This window comes from Xenopus tropicalis, chromosome 2 (genome assembly GCF_000004195.4).
Source record: "Xenopus tropicalis strain Nigerian chromosome 2, UCB_Xtro_10.0, whole genome shotgun sequence".
Taxonomy (NCBI): domain Eukaryota; kingdom Metazoa; phylum Chordata; class Amphibia; order Anura; family Pipidae; genus Xenopus; species Xenopus tropicalis.
In genome coordinates, this window is record NC_030678.2 from 141,662,064 (window position 1) to 141,683,327 (window position 21,264).

General features: G+C 39.8%; 1 protein-coding gene across 2 annotated transcripts in view; it reads left to right on the forward strand.

Moving 5' to 3' along the window:
- The first annotated feature begins 687 nt into the window (after positions 1 to 687).
- Positions 688 to 21,264, forward strand: part of marchf9 (membrane associated ring-CH-type finger 9) — a 97,800-nt gene continuing 77,223 nt past the window's right edge. The window contains exons 1-2 of one of the 2 annotated variants that reach the window (XM_012956375.3): positions 688 to 946; positions 1,382 to 2,599. In XM_012956375.3, the coding sequence (XP_012811829.1) occupies positions 2,276 to 2,599 (324 nt within the window). In that variant the 5' untranslated portion in view covers positions 688 to 946; positions 1,382 to 2,275. 2 annotated transcript variants of the gene reach the window in all.

Here is a 21,264-nt window from a genome sequence, read left to right on the forward strand (position 1 = left end):
TGACCTTTGGGGTTTGATAAGGGCCAGAGACCTCACTGCCCACTGACTACTGCCCCACTCTGTCACATAATGTAGATGTTACCTGGCCCCATACTAAATTCAATTTAGGGTCCTGTTTTTACCACAATATATTGATATTGCTCATTAATTAGGGCCTTGCTGGTCCCTATACACCCTTGAGCCTCCTGGCAACTGTAGGGTGGGCTTTCTCTGTAGCTATGCCCCTGTCCCAGGATCCCTCACTCTTACACTATACTGGTGTAGGGGACTGGCCAACCTGCCCCAGGGCAGCACCATAACCCAAGCTCTGACTGGCAATATTTATATGTGGCTGCCTGCTGTACCAGTGCTTTATAGTGGACCTGAGTGTTGCTGTTTGGCCATTTGTATGATATGTGCCTGGGCCTTTGTAAGCCCAGAGTCAGACATGACATTACCTCTCCCCACAAGAGCAAGACTAGAAATAACTGTGCCAGAGAGACTGTCTATCTCTCCACTCAATGTGTCCAACCTGATGCCCCTCCAGCTGTTGTTGCTACGACTCCCAGCAGCAGCCCCTCCTCTCCACCCTACAATTGCAGGGGAGCAGCAGCCCAGGCCGGCAGGTAGGCAACTCACTGGCCGCCGGTCCCTTTCACATCTCCCGCCCCTCACACACGTCAGGCCCCCTGACATCCCCTCAGCGGCTGCAGATGCGCAGCAGAAGCACCACCACCAGCAGCAGCAGCAGGCATTGCATCCCAGCAGCGCACAAACACTCTCTCCCTACACTAAATGTTTTATTTAACATGCCACACCGGAAGCAGAAGCCATATTTATCCAGCCCTTAGTTTCTAGCCATCTATTCCTGCCAGCGCTCCCAGTGCAATAAAACACACATCTATGGAGGCTTCTTATCTGTGACTGTATGGGGACTGCAGCACTCCGACACAAAAGGCAATGAATGGTAAGGAATCCAGCTGTATATCCCTGTGTCAGTGTGTGTGCTGCAAATATACACAGATGTGAATGACAGAACAAGGCTGAGGCTTCCCCTCTGCAAAACAGATGACTTTGTGTTGCACTGTGTTTGTGTTGCACTGTGTGTGTTGCACTGTGTGTTGCACTGTGTGTGTGTGTTGCACTGTGTGTGTGTGTGTTGCACTGTGTGTGTGTGTTTGTGTTGCACTGTGTGTGTGTTGCACTGTGTGTGTGTGTGTGTGTTGCACTGTGTGTGTGTTGCACTGTGTGTGTGTTGCACTGTGTGTGTTTGTGTTGCACTGTGTGTGTTGCACTGTGTGTGTGTGTTGCACTGTGTGTGTGTGTGTTGCATTGTGTGTGTGTTTGTATTGCAGCGCATCTCCCATTGTAACTGCCATTGCTGGCTGTGCTCGCTTTGCAGAGAGGAGGCTGCCCATCTGGCTGCGGGAGGAGGCTGGTGATGCGGCTCCCAGACCCGGGCTCAGTGGATGGGGAGAGCCAGCAGGAGGCTGGGGAGGTTGCTGTTGCTGCTGCTGCTGCTGCTGCTGCTGCTGAGACAATAGAGGAGCCCTGTGTGTTGCATCGGAGGCAGAGAGCAGAGGTAGCGAAGGGGGAGGGAAGGCAGAAGGCTCGGAAGGCTGGAGATAACGGTGCATATATAGATATATGTGCTCCCACCCCGCTGGATTATACACAACATCGATACTGGCTTGATCGATCCTTGGGGGCAGCTGATTTAGCCCCCAGTCGCTGATTGGTGTAAATTCATTTCTGGGCGCTGTGTATCCTTAGAGCTGGGGCTATTGGAGGCAGCAGCCCCATGGAAGGATGGCCGGGGGTAATACATTGTCACCCTCCCATGCATTCGGGGGCAGTCAGTGGGTTTAACCCCGGATGCTCTGGCACATTACCCGCTGCTTTCGGTTTATTGTGCCCACTTGGCTGGTACCTTGGCATCCGGGCTGTAATGCCATTGGCCGGTTCCTCCTAGTCTGACCCTTTATGTAACAATTGTGCAGTTGCACGGAAGGTAGGGCTGTAGCCCCATTGCCCCTTGTGCCCTGGATCCTTCGCACTCAGCCAGGGTGTCACCCAACTTGTAAGGGTTACTGGGGGGCACCGAGTGTTTTCCTGCCCCCACCGTCCCTGCATTGCACTGAGCTAACCCCATGCAGTGCGCCCCCCTCCCTGGCACCGGGAAGCGCAGCACAGGCATCAGAGGGCCAGTCGGACCGGCTGAATCCATGCCTTTACTCCTGGGACCTGGCAAACTGAGCATCGGAACCCATAGGGCCCCGGGGCCACCTGCCGGTGAATGATGTTTAAGTACCGGCTCCGCATGTTCTTCAATGAACTGAAGGTTCTGGTTCTAACCCGATCCGGGAGAAGCGAGCCGGAGCCGGGCCAGGCCATGCGTGGGCTCGGGGTTGGGGGCTGCGGATGGCCGCCCTTTGCGGACTGCTCCTCCCGGGACGACGAGGAGGAATATTATGGGACCGACCCCAGAACCCGCAGCTTGGGGCTGGAGGAGAAGGACGGGCGGATTGGGGCTGCGCTGGACGCTGTGTCCCTGGGAAGCAGCATTGACAGTGGCATGAGAACCCCGCAGTGCAGGATCTGCTTCCAGGGGCCAGAGCAGGTAAGGGCCCATGTGTGCTACTGGGTATGGGGGGGGGGTCACATAAGGTAAAGGGTCTGCTGGAGTTCATCATGTGAGCAAAGTAAATGGGGGGCCCAGCTGCCCACTCCCAGCTGCTTATCTGCTACATATGCTTGTGAGTGGGATCTGACAATGATGCTCTGTTGTCAGTGGGATGTGACCTGGGGTGTGTCCAGGATTCCATAATGCTGGATCATTGTCTGTGTACACTAGGTGCCATAGGAGCTGTATTCCTCTGAATCCCAAGGATCTAGGTTTTAGCAATAAGGGACCAAACACCCAGTGAGCCCAGAATACAATGTGATGTGTGGGCAGGCTTGCAGGGCAATAGTTCCCAAGGTTCAGGGATTATACACAATGTAGTGTTGATCATTGCCCTGTGAGTTCCTGGCACTACATTGGGTACAGGGCTGTAGGCCTGGGTGAAGGGTGCACTTCAAAACATCTGTGTGGATGGTACCTTATGAAAGACAATGGAAAAATAAAAACAGTTAATTGCTCTCGGTGCTGTAGCGCTCCAGTGTTTGTATTAGAAGTGACTATTGATAAGTGTTGCTTAAGAACAAAGGCTCAAGCTCTGGCCCAGGACTATGCCTTCAGTTTGGGTTTGACACTTGTGATTTGGCTGTTTGACATGCAGGGAGAAAGCTTGTGCTGAAACACATACACAGATCTGTCTCTTGCATCCCTTCTTCTATCAGAGTTCTTTGTTTGAAAAAGCAACACCATGTTCACTGCTGCAAATCAATAGCAATGGGTTTAAGGCTTGGACGTGTTACAATTCACATTTAAGCTCCAATGGAACAAAGATTGTGCTATGTTTTTAAATACCCACCTGTGGCCTTTGGGATTTTGTGAGTTGTATTCTAACAGCAGCAGAGAAGCAACTAGGCTCCACCAGGGAACCTGACACCTTGGGCCTACCTTAACAGCAGTTAAATACAGGTAGTACCAACAGGTATACTGGGAGATTAGTCACGGTATTAAGTACACATGTGCCTAAACACAGCCCTAGAAAGCATAGGTGCAAGTCTATTGGTACTCGCCACAGCAGTGCCTTGTGGGCCATAACAGCAGATTGTTTTAGTGCCCCACTATTAAGAACTTAGCTTGCAAGCAATGGCAAGGTCATGAAATTATCAACCTTTTGTATTTTGTATTCTATAAAACTCTGCCAAACAACATAAAGAAAGATTTGATGTATTATGCATATTTATTTGCATAAATAAGCCAGTTAGATTCTTAAAATTATAATGTAAGAACCAGTAATCAGTAATTTGCTTTCTCAAGGGTTCAGAAATGTGTGACTCCTACTACCCTCTGCCATGCTACCATTCTAATCTGTTTTTCCAAATGGCCCTTAATCTAGTACTCTGCTTGCCCTCATAGGGCATTTTATATTGTAGCACCAGCATCTTACCAGCCCTTCTATGTTTAACATGTCAGTGGTTTGCATAGTGACAAATAAATTGTGACTGTGATCTAGATATGTCCCATTCAATGCATTATTTCATTTTAGCATCAGTATATGTTTGTAGCTTGAAAAATATGAACAGTGAAGCATCAGCAACATTACTGAGTGTTTCTGTTTCCAAGATGGAGGCTTAAAAGTAATAACCAAATTAAAACTATGGACACTATGTTGATACTATGTACAGACCTGTTTGTGTATTGCTTTTGATTATTTTGTATCCTGCTAATTCAGCATGCAAGATTTGTTGCTTTAATGCTCTAGATATTACTGTTACTGCCAGGTGAAACTATTTGTTACATTCTCTGCAAAAGCAATGGGAAAAAATCACTCTTTGCCCTGAGGCATAAGTCATTTTATTTATCTTTAACAGCATGTTCCTATTATGTCCATATCGGGGCTGCTACTTATTCTGCCCAGAGAGCTTTCCTTTTACCTTTTAACTTACACAGGTAACACCCAAAGTTGGGAATCATGTAATCCTAGGTGCAAACTATGCTCCTGTTAAGTATCACATAGCAACCAATAGCAGTTAGCATTTACTGGTGGTCACCTGTTTCAATGCAAACATGATTGGCTGCTAGAGGTTACTAGTCCAGGAGCTAACATTGCTCCTTTAATTACTGTACCCCCTAAAGCATCTTACTAGGGCACCTTGGCATTTGATGGTGTGGGCCTGTTTTCGGGCATGCCATTTATATCATCATTTACTTGTTGAACACAAGGTTAAAGATGGTCATATTTCTTCTACTGACACCTCTTTGTTTCATTGTACCACCTTAATTAAGAATGTACAGCTTGAGGGTTATAAAGGTTTTAAGGTGATACTAACACTAAAAAACTACTCTTCAAAATAGGAATGTACATTAAAAGATACCTATAGGTTATGTTGATTATTTTTTTCAGTGATACAGTTGCTTTTGTAAATAATTGTTACTTCCTAAACCTGACTGTTTTGCCAAGCTGACTGTTCCCTCTCAGCCTGTCAGTTATAGCTTCTAATGCAGGGGGCTCAAACTCAATTTACCTGGGGGCCGCAGGAGGCAAAGTCAGGATGAGGCTGGGCCGCATAAGGGATTTCACAAAAAATTGGCTTTCAAGGGATAATTGCAAGGCACGGCGGGCGGGAGCTGCTGATTGCGGAAATGACGTTATGCCATCATAACAGTTATTATGGGAAGACGTTCTCTGTGTGCACAATTAGCTCCTTAGCAGCTAATTGTGCATACAGAACGTCTTCCCATAATAACTGTTATGATGGCATAACGTCATTTCCGCAATCGGCAACTCCCGCCCGCCGTGCCTTGCATTATCCCTTGAATCGCAATAAAAATCGCGATCCATTCATTGCTTTTGAGAAGGCGTTGGTGCGGGCCACAAAATATTGTACCGAGGGCCGCAAATGGCCCGCGGGCCGCGAGTTTGAGACCCCTGTTCTAATGGTAACAGACTCCTGCTACACAAATATGGCCGCCCCCTCATTGAGGAAGATGTGGGTCAGATAGGCAATGTAAAGGAAAGGGCAAATATATTTAATATATATTTTAATATGTTTAAGGCAAAGACAACATTACAATAGATGTAAAAAAAAATTCTGGTGTCATTATCTCTTTAAGTGCTGCATAATTCATGTTTGTAAATTTTCCACTGGGCTGTACTCTCACAGTCAGCTAATTCTGTATTCGTGCATATCCAGTATACTGTACAAACATCAAACTTATGGTGTGTGCCCTGTCTCCCAAATAAACTCATGCACTGAGTCCTTGTGAAACATCATCATCCTTTATTTTGGAAGTTAAAGTGTGTACTGAAGCTACAATATGACTAGCACCCCCCCCCCCCCCACATGTGTATGTACTGTATGTATATAAATAAGGAGAAAACAGCACAGAATAACTATAACCCCTGCTTAACATTACAGATATTGGATCTGTTATCCAGGAACATATTATCCAAAAATTTCTGAATTATGGAAAGACCATCTCCCATAGACTCCATTATAAGCAAATAATTGTGTTTTTTAAAAACTATTTCATTTTTCTCTGTAATAATAGAACAGTACCATGTATTTGATCCTAAGATTTAATGAATCCTTATTGAAGGCAAAACAATCCCATTTGGTTTGTTTAATATATAAATTATTTTTTTAGCAGACTTAAGGTATGGAGATCCAAACTGCGGAAAGACCCCTTAACTAGAAAACCTGATAATCCTGAGAATTCTGGATTACAGGTCCCATACCTGTACTATAAACCCTTTATTCTGAGATATTCATAACCAGCAAGTTAGGGAAGAGAAGTTGCAATTACTTACTGTATATTTGCCTTTTGTTCTATGCAATCATGAGGTTTTATAGTAATATGAGATTCAAATGACACATACACCATACTTCTTTGATAGCATATAGCCCGCAGCTGTCTCCATGAATGATAATTCATGGGAAGAGTTTTACAGTATGTTGTCTAAAAAGATGGGTTCCCTAACTCCATTCTATTTAGCAATTTAAGGACTGTGACACGGGGAGATTAGTTGCGCCGCGACAAATCTCCCTTGTCGCATGCGATCATCTCCTCGCAATGCCATCCCACCGGCTTGAATGTAAATCGCCGGTGGGATGGCATATGTGGCGCCGCGATTTGCCGAAGTTGCCGAAATTGCCTTGAGAAGAAACTTCGGGTTGGCATAAATTTCCTGAAAATATGTGTTTAAAAGGAAGCTATTGAATAATCTTTAAAGCTGGTTGTTTTTTATCTAGTTAAAATAATATTAGGCTATGTCCAGGGTATTATATGTGGTGCAGATCCAGGTACTTAATCAGTGGCTGTTTGTTTCTTTGTGTCTCATATTTGATTTGGCTTTGTGCCGCCCATGTCCTCACAGGTTGCACATTTCAAGACTATTGTTATGTTTTATGTAGTAATAATCTAAGGGTTTGTGTTTGGGAGCTACTATTAGGACATATCTTGACAACATATCAAGATGAATTTGTCCATGAGTTTACTACTAGTAGTAGTTATCTACTAGTTCTAGTAGATAACAAGGAAGAAAGAAAAGGATTGTTCTTTTGTTATTGGCAGAGTCACAAGACACATATAAATATTTTGGGCATTTAGACCGCTAACTAAACTTTACAAACCTGCTGTTCAACAAACCAAACCATATCCATGGTTGTTAGGAATGTATATGGCACATTGGGCAAAGGTAAACCTTTATTGTTTTAATATGTGTTGGACATAGATCCTTGGCATAGACAACGTGGAAGCTGATTTGTGGTTTCATTTGATGATGGTGGTAAACTGCCCATATTTATTATGATGATAGCGAGCCCATACACATACACAGACCAACGCAGTTGTCTGCCAACCACACTTTCACCCGACAGATCAATATCAGTATTTGAACATATTTTAGTCTTGAAAAATCCCTTTGGTTCCAAAGTGGAATGATATATTGCCAGTTTAGTTGAAAACTGGCTGAGCTTGTCTGTCTTATTGCACCTTCTGTCACCTACTTAATGGTGTTTTTTGGTTAGCAGTCACTGTTTCTCAAAGGCTGATGCCTTCCTTTTAATTACTTATGCTATTCTGGTGTGCGGATATTGGATCTTAGGCTGATGCCACACGTGGCGTTTTTCCGCTGCATATTTTCTAATTCTCCCGGCGGCTGAAAAATGCCTGATATCATCATCCATAGAAATAACTTGAAAAGACGCGAATCAAACCACACAAAGCGTAAATACGCTAGAAAACGCCTTAGCACAGATTTTTCAAGCGTAGGTGCAGCGTTTTTAGGCCGAGAAAAAACACAGCAGAAAAACGTCACGTGTGGCATCAGCCTTTGGCTTCTCATTGAAAAATCTGTACCTAAAAACTTGTTATGAGGATGAACTTTGCTTATATTACAATATAAAGTTACATTTATTTGATAAACACACCGGTTTTATGTCAAAACTTAAAAAAAGGTTACACACTGAAAACCAAGACCTAGAATCCTATTGATGTTCCCTGTACCTCTGGAATATATGAGTATATCAGTTGATAGCAGCTGCTAATTATTGACTATGTGTCATGTTGTAGATAAGAGGAAGGGAAGGTTGGGCGTTTTATGGTGGTTGAGATTGGTTTCAGGACATGAGAACGAGCATGTAATTGGCTGAGAGGTATACAATAGAGATGGCTGGTTTTTATCCAGATGAAATACACAGGAGCACCCAAATGATCTCTTATTATTGGTTGTGTTATATTAACCTCAACTGATTGAAAACAGAATCTTTGTCATCTTAAAAATGACACAAAAATCCTTAAACAGTCTGATAGCCCACAGGATAAACATGTTCATTGATTCTGGCGAATTAGCGAAATGGCCAATATCATGCCAAATTCAATTAAACACCAATAAATACAACATTCTGCTTCTGTGAATCAAACATTCCCAGCAGCAAAATTTGAAATCATTTGCACTATAACTCCCACAAAGGCAAAGCTCAGCAAGATTGCACATCAACAGCAGTGTCCACAAAATACACAATCCTGCCTCATAAAGTACATTGCATTGATGTCACATGGTGTTTTACTGCAAGGAATTTGTTGCAATATCTGGAATTGTTGTGAAACGGTACCCATTACCATTAAAGGAGATTACCAAATATCTGGTTTGTAATTGTCCCTTGAAAATGCAGAAAGGCTCCTTCATCTAGGGCAGGGCAGTCCATCTGGAGGCCTGCTGTTAAGATGGGGCCCTCCAAGAGATTCCAAGACCTCTAGACTACTTGAAGGAGAACTAAACCCTAAAAATGAATATGGCTAGACATGCCATATTTCATATATGAAGTGACTGCACTGGCTTAAAGTTTCAGCAGCTCTGTATTAGTAATGATATAGGTCTTTACAGTTGTCACATGAGCTCCTCATCTTGGATTCTGTTAGAACTGTCAGTGACACGCACATGCTCAGTGAGCTCTGAGCAGCTGTTGAGAAGCTGACCTTAGGGGTTGTCACAAATTATCAAGCAGAAAATGGTCTCTCATATACACTGATGCTACAGGGCTGATTATTCAATTCTGATGCAATTGCCCTTGTTTTAGATTTGTCATGTAATGTGAATCTGAATGAATTACTAATCAGCCTTAGACTGATATATTTATATTCTATATATATATAAACAGTGTGAGTGGGTCACTAAGCTCAGTAAGTGACAGCAGCACAGAACATGTGCAGAAAAGAAGATGGGGAGCTACTGGGGCATCTTTGGAGGCACAGATCTTCCCTGCTAAAGGGCTGGGGTTGCCTTGGGCTGGTACAGAAGCCCAAACAACAATGTACAATATTTCTAACCTATTTCTTTAGTTAAGCTTTAGTTCTCCTTTAAACACCACACCTGAAACTTTCTGAGATGCTGTAGATGTCTACGGGAGGTGTATTTTTAGCACTGAAACAAGGGACCCAGATTGGGTTAACATGTTTGGAAAAATGGAATGATCACTGCCTCTACATTGCTTTCTTTCATATGCAGAAATAGTGATTGGTAGCACAAGATATGTATCATCATTTATTTATACAGTGCCAGCATTTTTTCCTCCCTAATGTGGGCCCACTTTGGCAAGAGAAATGTTCCAAAGAACATTTATATAACAGCTCTGAATAAATAAAAATAGAAATATTATCAAAGAACCAGTATGGCTCTGGTTAAAGGCACATCAAAGACCACAAGCTCAGTTGTAAAAGGTAGAATATAATGTGTATTCTGTCTAATTGGTCATATCCTCAAAAATAGTATTACCATTAATCAATATTGATGCCCCTGATAGAGGTAGAGGTATGTCTAGTTTTTGTGCAGTGATGCTGATGATGTCCATGGGTAAGGTTTCTGTTGTAAACATGACTATTTTTCTGCATGGATGCCTGTGTGTGTATTTGCATTATATCAAATGTGGCATTCTTTGGAGAACCATGGTGCTCTTATAATGCTTGTTTCAATTGCAGAAGAGGTCCTTAAGGAAGGCAGGTATGATTATTATGAATAAATACAATGAATTAGTGCCTAACTCACCAACAAATCTTCCCAGAATACATAAGGGCATCAATTCAGATTAGAAAAAAGGTTTCATTCTAAAGCACAAAAAATGTGCTGAATCCAAAAATAGTGGATTTGGTGCATCCCTAAATTTCAAAAACAGAGACATAGGGTATGCAGGAATTTCACCACCCATCTGCAAAACACTGCATGTGTCATTAGGTTAATGCCTGTTCCTTGCCATTATTCACTGCATTCCATCCCAAAGCTGTTCTTTAGCTATATAATCATAACAAGAGACCAAGAACAACAATATTATGATATAAATATAGTATAATATATATTGGAAATCAAATCATCATCTATGAATCAGTATCATATTTAAAAACAATTTCCATACAGCTTAACTATACTGTCACATCTATTAACTGAGTTGATCCTCTTTGTACTTTGCCTGTTTACCTGCTTTAGTTACTATTTATGAACATATTCTCTAAAATGTATCCCGCATCAAGGATACACTTTAGGCATATAAGATCCATTTAATGGTGGCCAGCTTTGAGCTCTGCTCTTAAATCTAGGGCTTACAATAACTTCCAAATTCTTTCCATTAGGGAGTGTCCTAAAACATTTCCATTTAATATATACAGTACTAAGCAAGATTATCTTTAATTCCCAAATGTAAAAATCTTTGCCAACCCCCTGATTATGTTCAGAGCTCTTTGTAGAAAATCACATCCTGGCTTAACTTTGTTACTCTGAATATATTAGTATTATATTAGTATTTTCAGGAAACACAGAGACATTACTTTCAGTACCAAAATCGTTAGCCGTCTACTATCCTATTTATGTGCATTATATTGCTTCCTATTGCAGGGAGCAGCAATGTCACTGAAGCTGTAAGGGGTGTGTTTTTGGGACCCTTGGTGCTTTTGCACTTTAGTCCGGAACATAAGTAAATTACACCTTAAATCACCTTACTGTTATTTAGGACTTATTTAAGACCAATTATACAAAATTAATACAGGTATGGGATTCATTATCCAAAACAATACAAATGTATATGGTAGTTATAATTTCACTTTCTGAAGTTCATCTTCCTGTGTTCCATTAGGTGCTAATTTTCTATGCCAGTAATATATATTGTAAAGTGGATGTAAGGCAAAAATACTATTCTGTCAAAATAAAGTAAATGTTACAGGCCAAATGATTGAACCTACCTACCTACATAGTTCAGATAAGGTACATTTTATCCAGAATGCTCGTGACCTAGGCTTTTTCTGATTAGGTGTCTTTCCATAATTTGGATTTCCATATTTCAAGTCTAATAAAAAGTAATTTAAATATTAATTAAACCTAATAGGATTGTTGTACCACCAATAAGGATTCATTATGTCTTAAATAGGATTAAGAACAGGTATGGGATCCCTTATCTGAAAACCCATTATCCAGAAAGTTCCGAATTACAGAAAGACCATCTCCCATAGACTCCATTATAAGCAAATAATTCTCATTTTTAAAAATGATTTCCTTTTTTCGATGTAATAATAAAACAGAACCTTGTACTTGATCCCAACTAAGATATAATTAATCCTTATTGGAGCCAAAACAAGCCTATTGGGTTTATATAATATATAAATAATAAGTTATGGAGATCCAAATTACAGAAAGATCCCTTATCCGTAAAACCCCAGCCTCACAGAGTCACCATACACGCACCGAATATCGTACCAAAGCCGGTGTGTATGGCCAGCTTAAGATAGGAGTGGGCGTGTTTCACTCTCTGCTCATGCTTCACTTCCTTACCTGGATGGCCACTGGCCCTGTAGGTTTCCAGGAGCTGTGATTAGAGCTTATTTCAGGCGAATAGCACAAGATGCTAAATGAAATCTAATTAAAACATGGTAGAGAATTTTTAATGGGTTTATATTGCAAAATTCAATTTCATCTATATAACACACACGAGGATTATGATTTTTGACTATATATCCCCTTTAAGTCTTATGGTTTTATGTTGCTCATATGTTTAAATAAAATGAGTCCTATGAATGTGCATTGATGCAACAGAAAAAAATGATCACTATACCAAATAAATGCAATGCTTGCAGGTGCTAGCTGAGTTCACATATAACAAGAACTCATTTGGGTCATTCCACACCAGCAATCCTACACCACAGAAGTTATAGAAGCAATTGCTGCAATCCCTTGGAGCAACCCTCCTTCTCTAAGCCCAGAGCCTACCCAGCTGTGTCAGAATATCTTGCTATGCAGACTGCCGCACATGGTATGTTCCTGTGATTAAAGGGATGCTTTACTTCCAGTTTGTTTTGCTGCATGACTGCATGTAGGCCAGCAATCAATGAACACTACCTGCAGTGTCTGTTGTGGCTTTAAATTGCAATCTCTTTAGAGTCCTTTTTAGTTCATGTGTCATTTCCACAATTGTCTACAATCAACATTCACATACATGGCTCGACAGTAGAATATTCAGCTAACGTATGGGTGAATTTATTTTATTGATAATTAATCTGTCAATTTAGTCACCTAAGTTGCCCGGCATCTTTGTTTTGTGCTGATAATATTAAACTGAAAGGCTTGCAAGATCCCTAGACAGTAAGAAAGATCTTGTGTAAGCATCTGTTGGAAATCAGGCTGAAGTTTTAGTATAGACTGACTTATTTAATGATGACACTGGAATAATAACAAAATAAGCCAGTGGTTTTATTACTCTATTGACAAGACAGAACTGTCAGTAATATTCATCATTATGAAGTGGAAGAAGGAGAATGTATACTTTATGATTCAATAACACAGTTGATCCATTGAGTTTTGGAAGGAGTTTTAAGAAGGGCAACTTTATTCCTATTAGAGATGAGTGAAGTAAAGCTTTTTGGAAAGTTCCTTTGGTTGCCATTTTTTTCTGGTGAAAATAATAGCCTTCCTATGTCTGATACCTACTAGACTGAAACAATAGCCTTGTGGCAACCCTATATGTCTTTTCTATCTTTCCAGGGAACCTGGTTTCACAATTGATGTATAGAAATATAGAAATAATATAGAAAAAGACTTGTGTCTCAGTAACCAAACAAAGAAAATGCTTTCCCTGCATTAAGGAATCATTGCATTCACAATATGTAAAATCTCTATCCTGAGTTTCCAGCTGTAAGAATATCCAGCAGACACAGGAATCGGGGCAGCAGTTGGCAACCATGTACTACTTAAAACTAATAAAACTGAAAAAGGATATTTATTATGTAATATTCCTGACACAGACACCACTGTTAAAGTCTCTTATAAAGCATTTAGAAAATACATGTTTCCATAAAATATTTAACAAGCATTACTTTATCACTGAATAATTCATGGCTAATCCTATCTATCTATATAATCTATTTATCTATCTATTTATCATCTATCTATCTATCTATCTATCTATCATCTCCTTTCTTTGAATTTGTCTTGCTCATATGTATAAAGTATGTAAGCTCCAGTAACAACTAAATAGCATACTAGGTATTCCACCCCTGTAGCTTTCCAGGGAAGTGGCTATTTTGATGCTTTGGGGTCTATACAGAGGACTAGCTCAGTATTTTCTCCCTAGCCACATTAAAGGGCACCTATTGTTTACCCAACTGGAATTGCAGGCTAATAGAGAAACAACACCATTTTGTGCAAAAAAAAAATGCAGGGGCACTTTGCCACCAGCAACAAGAGGGAGCTTCCAGTTCAGGCGGCCATGTTGTGACACTAACATGCCAATGATACTTAGTGCCTCAGTCTGCTCATTATGCACATTAGAGGATTATTTTGTATTTTAATGCAGCTGCTGTCACTGAGGAGCTGGGTATTTCTCACATGCCTGGGCATAATGGCCAAACTGTATTATTTGCATGTCAGTGTCACAACATGACCACCTTCACTGGGAGCTCCCTCCTGTGGCTGGTGGCATAGTGTCAGTTAGGAGCATACTTTGCACAAAATGGTTTTGTTTCCCCCAACTAGAGTGTGGGCTCTATTAGCCAGTGGGGTATACAATTTTCCACTGATAGGTGTGCTTTTAAAGAACCTCTAGGTAAGCCAAATATGCCATGGGATGATCTATGAGGGTCAATTGGGCTATCAGTTATTGGTATAAAAGTTTTAAAATAATATAACACAATGCTACTCGGCTTATGGCTTTTTAGATAAAGTAGATAAGGAAAGCACAGCAATAAGCATATGTAAAAGTGAACATATATTAAGCAGTAAAACATTTGTCAGTTATAAAATAAATATTTAAACACAAATGTGAATGTTTGAAAGATTTTGGGCTACTTATGCTTAGCAGGTGCAGAGAGAAGCCAAAATGGGCCTGTTGGGAAGAAAATGTCCCCTGAGCCCTCTGTCCTCTTTCAGCCTCTTCAGAGTTACCCTTTGTGCAGGTTCATTAACACATAACAAAAATGGTCTAACTGGGTATGAACACTTTGTCACATCCTTTTTAGAACAGTTCTTGTGTAAAGTAATATGTACCATGGCTGCTGTACCAATAGACAGTGGAATTCCACTCCATTCACCTGTAACTATAGGAATTGTATTTTGTACACACTAATAATGCACTTTTTTATAGAACGGAATAACCATGTAAGCTATGTTATCAACTTCATAACAACAATTATCAGAAACAACAATGCTTTTCTTCTGGTATTAATCCTGTCCTCTCTATCAAACATTAACCCACATTCTTTATTATTATTAACAAATTTGGGTTTATACAGTAAGGATATTTTTTAATTTATCCATTTGATTCAAAACCTATTTGGGTTACCTTGTCAGGCATCCTCCCTTCCAATTGTTTGGTTTGTGTGCATCACCTACCGCCTGTGGCTCATAAATCTGAGATTAAACTGTTATAGTGCTGCCCATATGAAATACTAAATTAAATATCTGGCTCAGATTGCCATGAATCGTGTTGAACGCTTTATTACACAGCGCATAAAGCAGAAACTTGCCTAGAGGCTCCTAAGGGTCGCCTGTCAGCCTTCCATTGCTACTAATATTTTACATTGAAACAGTCACATCTCTGGCTTTAGATTCCACGGACGTTATGATATGCATATATGGCAGAATTAATGAAATGAATAGTGTCAAGATAGCAAAGACTACAATAAACAGCATAGAACAAGTTAAAGGTTAAAGTACACTGCATAAAAAAAAAATGTTAAATTGGTCTGTAACTTAAAAAAGCATCTAGAATTAATCATATGTTTAATGAAAAATCTTTGTTATTAGAGGGAGGGCTTTTGGGGTAGGGCATACATGTTTTTTACCTAAGGCTCTTTTAGACACAAAAGACTGGTTTCGGGGGGGGGGACTTTGAATGGAGAACGGATAGAAAATGGCAGAACTCTGCTTCATAGAGATTTTTGCCTCTAAACGATTACAATAAATAGAATATGTATTCGGAAGAACAGTGTTTATAGTTCTTGATGTTATAAATTCAGATCTGTTTACTAGATTCCTTTTCTTTAAAGCTATCGACATACAGGTGAGTAGGTAATCCATGTTTAACAATTTGGCCAGTTATTACTACTGTACATATGATGGGCATGTACAGACCCACTGGAAGATGTTTATTCCCTTAGTGGGATTTTTACATCCTTCCTGATCAAATAAAGTCAATCCCTGACCAAAAATGGGAGACCATGCTGCCAACAACTAGCCAAGCCAGAAGTCATTATGGATCCCTATCCATAGAATCCATAGAGGCAAAAAGTATTTAGAATCCTTGCAAAAAGCGAATAACTGAATACATTATTGGAATGTGTAGGTCCCGAGTTTTTCACAGGGATGTTTCTGGAATCACTATGCCAGATGAGGATCATACCTCAAGTCTGCTAAAAATAATTTAAACCTTAAATAAACCTAATAGGATTGTTTTGCCCACCAGTGTTGTTTCCTACAACTTATTAAAACTTAATAACTTATTGTTTTATTATTACAGAAAAAAAGAAAATTATTTTAACAATTTTAATAATTTTCTTAAAATACACTGTATGGGAAATGGCCTTCCTGTAATTTGGAGATTTCTGGAGAAAAGTGTTCCGGATAAGGGATCCCTTACCTGTAGTAACTAGATATATAATTGAAATAATGTGCAGATGCCAGCCATAGCAAAGAAATATGCAAATGCAGTTAGGTCTTGGAATGGAATATATATCTTAAAAGGGACTTTTGCAATGTCCACCTTCTTGTAACCTTCTCTTGTCCTTTCAGATGAATGTAGAATGGAACTAAAAAGCATGAGCCTTCTAATGTTTTTTTCAAGTGGTAGAAAAAAAAGTCAGTGGTTTATCTATCCATTACAGCTTTCTGTTTTAAAATTCAGTCTGTAGTGTATTAAAATTTCATTATATGCACACTCCAACCTTGTCTAGTCTAGTACCAGCACTGCCGTCTCCTTGCAGTTCATCTAGGTTTCAGCTGGTTTCTTTTTCCTATTTATTTCTGTGCTATTGGCATAAACAGGCACCTCTGCAAAAAGCCCTTAAGCAGTCCATACCCACGCCTACTGACTCTCTCCCTGGTCTGGCTTTTGTGCGATCAACCTCATAGTTACAGATACAGGGAATTATGTCTTTAGAAAACAGCAGGCTGATGCTTGGGGCAAAAATTAGCAGTGCTGATATAAGCAGACTGTACTGAAGCGTTGAGTATTGAATTTAACAAACAAACCATGTAATTCCTTAGCCAGCTTCCCAGGCCAGTTAATTGTAACTCTTTCCGCTCCTGATCAGCAACTTGCGTTATTCTGTAATGACATTATTACTCTCGTTCTGCAGCGTTTGGAGGTAAATGTTCATTTTCTTCATGCAAATATCTGCACTGTTAACCTGCAACAAGATTGTTTTTTCCCCATATTTCCCTATTCCCCAAGCTCCATGCTAATTAACGAACAACTGCACTTCCTTCATATAAGTGGTGTTTATTATTGCATACATATAATCATATAGAAAGGGTCACTTATCAAAGTAGTATATATTTCAGAATACAGTGTATGTGTCAGTGGCATAACTATATTATAAATATATTATTATATTGCTGGGCCCCACAGCAAATTCAATTTAGGGCCCCAAAACATTGGTACGTTAATCAGTCCTACCATAATAAATATTAAAATTGCTCATTAATAAGGACCTTATTGGGCCACCAACAGTACTGCAACCACAGGGTCTGCTTCCTCTGTATTTATCTGAATTATAATGTGTATGAAAACTAAAACATTTGTTTTCAGCTTACTATATGACATGTACAAGTAATTAAAAGGTTTCTTTCTTGAAAATAACCATGTTAAATGAGGCCCATCTCCCCAAAATTATTTTTTACATAATGAAAATGTAAATCTAAGAAACTTTCAAATATCCAGTAATTAGAAATGTTAATGGAATTGTTGTACACATTCTTTGCACTCTTGGTTCTGACTCCTGAAACAATGTCAACAAAGCCAGTTGATTTACATACCTGGAGGGGAACTGAAATATCAATAGGAGTGGGTCAGAATAGAATGAAAAGTATTACAATAAAATATCACTACAATAAAAAATCTAGCCTTAGAATTAATCAGCTTGCTTGGTTGGGGAGCATCACTGTCCCTGGTAACAAAATGACTTGTAATATCAGAAGATATCCAGATAGGAACTATCAGTATATTTCATTCAGCCTATACAGGTGTTTACACATCCCTGCCAAGTCTTCATGGGTCAGGAAGAAACCTTTTTACTAAGATGCCAGCAGGTTTCAGAGAGTGACAGGCTGTTCCATCCTTTTCAGTGTTCTGCCATTCGTTAATTAGTCTTGTAATAGTAGATTGTGCTCAGTAACCTTAGTATAGGGAGGCTGTTGGGTTTCACATCCATCTCTGCAATATCCTGGAATCAGATAACAGTAGGATGAGAGTGGGGGCTGCATTTTTTTTAGTTGACTGATACCATTTTAATGAAGCTGTTACTCTTAAAAATGTCTATATTTTAATCAGGCAGCAAATACTTGTTTTTCTCTAAAAATGTATTAGGGTTCAAGCTGGTAAAAGGGAACAAAGGAGGAACAACTTAATTAGAGTCTCTAGAAAATAATAATAATGTAGAATTGGAAAAGTTTAACATGGTGACACTGAGCTTGTCTTCTCAGTATATGTCAGTATAGAGTGGAAAAGCTTCTGCCCTATGGGTTCATGAAGAAAATGTCAGGAAAAAATCAAACTTTATTGGGCTAAACTGACTTTGCAGGGCCCTATCATATAAAGAACGGCTTTTCCGTGCTGGATTTACACAACAAGTCGTTTTTTATTTTTCTTTCAAGAAAATGAATCTATCTAAAGCTGCCGCCCCAAGCAAGGGCCCTTGGTTGGCTATATATTGCCTATATATTGCTTTCAAGCTTTTGCAGAAATGCAAGTACCGCCATCTTTCTTACAGCCTTCATTTGTCAGCGAGTGCTGAGGGTTGAGAGTTATCAGCAACTAGAATTGGCACCTTTTTATTGAAATTATACCAGCCAGGACAGGGGCAGGACTGTAAGGAGGAGGATTGTGACGTAAATGGCTGGGCCAGTGATATCACAGGGGCAGAGCTATGATGTCAAAGGGGTAGAGCCGTCAAATGTGGAATCATAAGGGGTTTGGTAAGTATTCTAGTTAAGAATGGGAGAAAAGGGAAGTTTCAGATGGGCAGATTTACTTGTTTTTCAAAAAGTATATTGCTGGTAAATTTGTAATACTGACTCTGACCTTGGATGGTGTTTTATCGGCTAGGCAAGTGAAATACCGGCCAGGTGGCAAACCTGTCTCCTGACTCCTTTCACTCATGTTGCCATGTTGCCCTACTATATTTCTGTCTTCACCTTTCTTATAAAACTTTAGCTTTCTGTGATTTCTCCCTTTTTGGACCCCTTAAAGAAAGCTCTGAAGCTAATACACTAATTCAGGGGTGTCAAACTCAATCACATAAGGGGCTGAAATCTAAAACACAGGCTAAGTCGCCGGCCAAGATTTTTTATTAAGATACTGTACGGTCACAGCGCAGTCGGGCGATTGGTGCTGCACAGTCAGGCAGAGTAACCAGGGGCCACATACAACAGCCAGAAGGGCTGTAATCGGCCCACGGGCCTTGTGTTTGACACATGTGCTCTAATTCAAGGTCTTTGGAGATGCATTACTCTAATCCATCACTCAGCATATGGTACATGTTGGAGGTATCTATGAAAACAAGGTATGCCTGGAGGTGTCCATGATTCCACTGTGAGTAGAATAGCCCCTATCCTGGACCTTCAGTTGATCAGCCATATTATTCCTTTATAAAACTCAAGAGCCATTAATATCCTGTAAAATATATCCCAGTGCTTAGTGATGCCATCAGTTAAAACTGGTCATTAGTGATATAAATTCTGTCACATGACCAATTGAAATTTGTGTGTTATAATGAATAATGTACCCCCTGTTGTAATATATAAAGATATTGCATGTCAGAGTGCCATGACCTGTATAAAAGTACTTATGCCTTTAAAGAGTCACAGAACTCCTCATAATTATATTTTACAATAGTGGGTACATTATTCACTGTATATCCTCCACTTACTACAAAGGTATATACCCCCTTCTGTCCTTTACTCTCCATTTGTCACCTACACTTTCAGTCTTGGCAAGTCACCAATACAGAGAATATCCAGGTTTTTTCTCACCTCTTTTAAGCATCTTTGCAGGTAATATGTACACTGCAGCGGTAGGCCAGATAGGCAGTTGCTGCTGATTATGTTCTGTTTACCTTATGTAATGTTAAGTCCCTATGCTGGAGAATGTTTCATAACAAAAAAACATGACTATCAGTAATAATATAGACATTTGTGAATGTCCCCTACAAGAGATGGTTCATTTATGGCTGCATTGTTTTAACTGCCAAATCCCTTTTCTCCATTGTTAGCAAAATTCCATTAAGCGTGTAATCTGCCTTTGGGGTTTCATGCCCTAAATGCATTACTTAGCATTTGTGGCATTAAATTTAAGATCACTGTTTCTTATCTGTTTCTTGAAATTGCCATTGGTTCTTTGTCTTAGCAGGAAAAGCAGCCCTTTTCCAATTCTTTGTGTCTGCGGCACAGACTGCTTCCTAGCCCAGTAGCAACATTACCTTTTGAGCTTGTAGCCCTGATCCCTGGGGTTCCCCACTAGTAACAGCTCCATTTTGTGAAGGCATGCCAATAATTAAGGCATTAAGACAACACTTTTTTTGAAATCCAATCCTGTCACTAAGCTATTTCTCAAGTGAAACAGTTTATACTTCAATGGCGTATTGTGTGAAGCAACCTCAAATGTTTACTGAAACTAAAATCTGCGTTTCACTATACTTAAATATTCTGTTGCTTAACATGTCCAGTGAGACTGTACTTCATAAAAACAGCAAATACTCATGGTTCATGAAAAATGCTTATTTTTAAATTCCTGGCTTGGAGGCAAGTTTTAGTTACATAAAAAACAGATGTAATGCCAGAGCCTCTTGTAGGCTGTCAGTCCATATAGGGAATGCCAAATAACCAATAATGGCCCTTATTTGACACCCCAGGAACTCTTTTATGTTTGTGTTGCTCTCCAACTCTTTTTACATTTGAGTGTAAACAAAAAAAAACTGTATAACATTATCATTATTATTATTATGGTTATTATTTATAAAAGGTATTTACAAGGTGCAAACATATTCAGTGGCACTGTATATCAGAGGGAGGGAATTAAAAGACTTCTAGCACCAAAAGCAGCTTGACTTGGGGAATAACTCTCTAGGAAAGGCTAGAGGGAAGTTTACTGTTTATTTTCTAATAAATGTCTTTCTAATTTTCAATCAATTATAGTTGAAAAATAACTTTATATTGGTCTATGTTTATATAAGAACAGGGGCTTCTTTTTCTTATAGCTCATCTATAATATTATCAGTGCTTATATAATACAGGTATGGGATCCCTTATCTGGAAACCCGTTATCCAGAAAGCTCCGAATTATGGAAAGCCTATGTGCCATAGACTCCATTTTAATCAAATAATTCAGAATTTTAAAACTGATTTCCTTTTTCTCTGTAGTAATAAAACAGTACCTTGTAATTGATCCCAACTAAGATATAAATAATCCTTATTGGGTGCA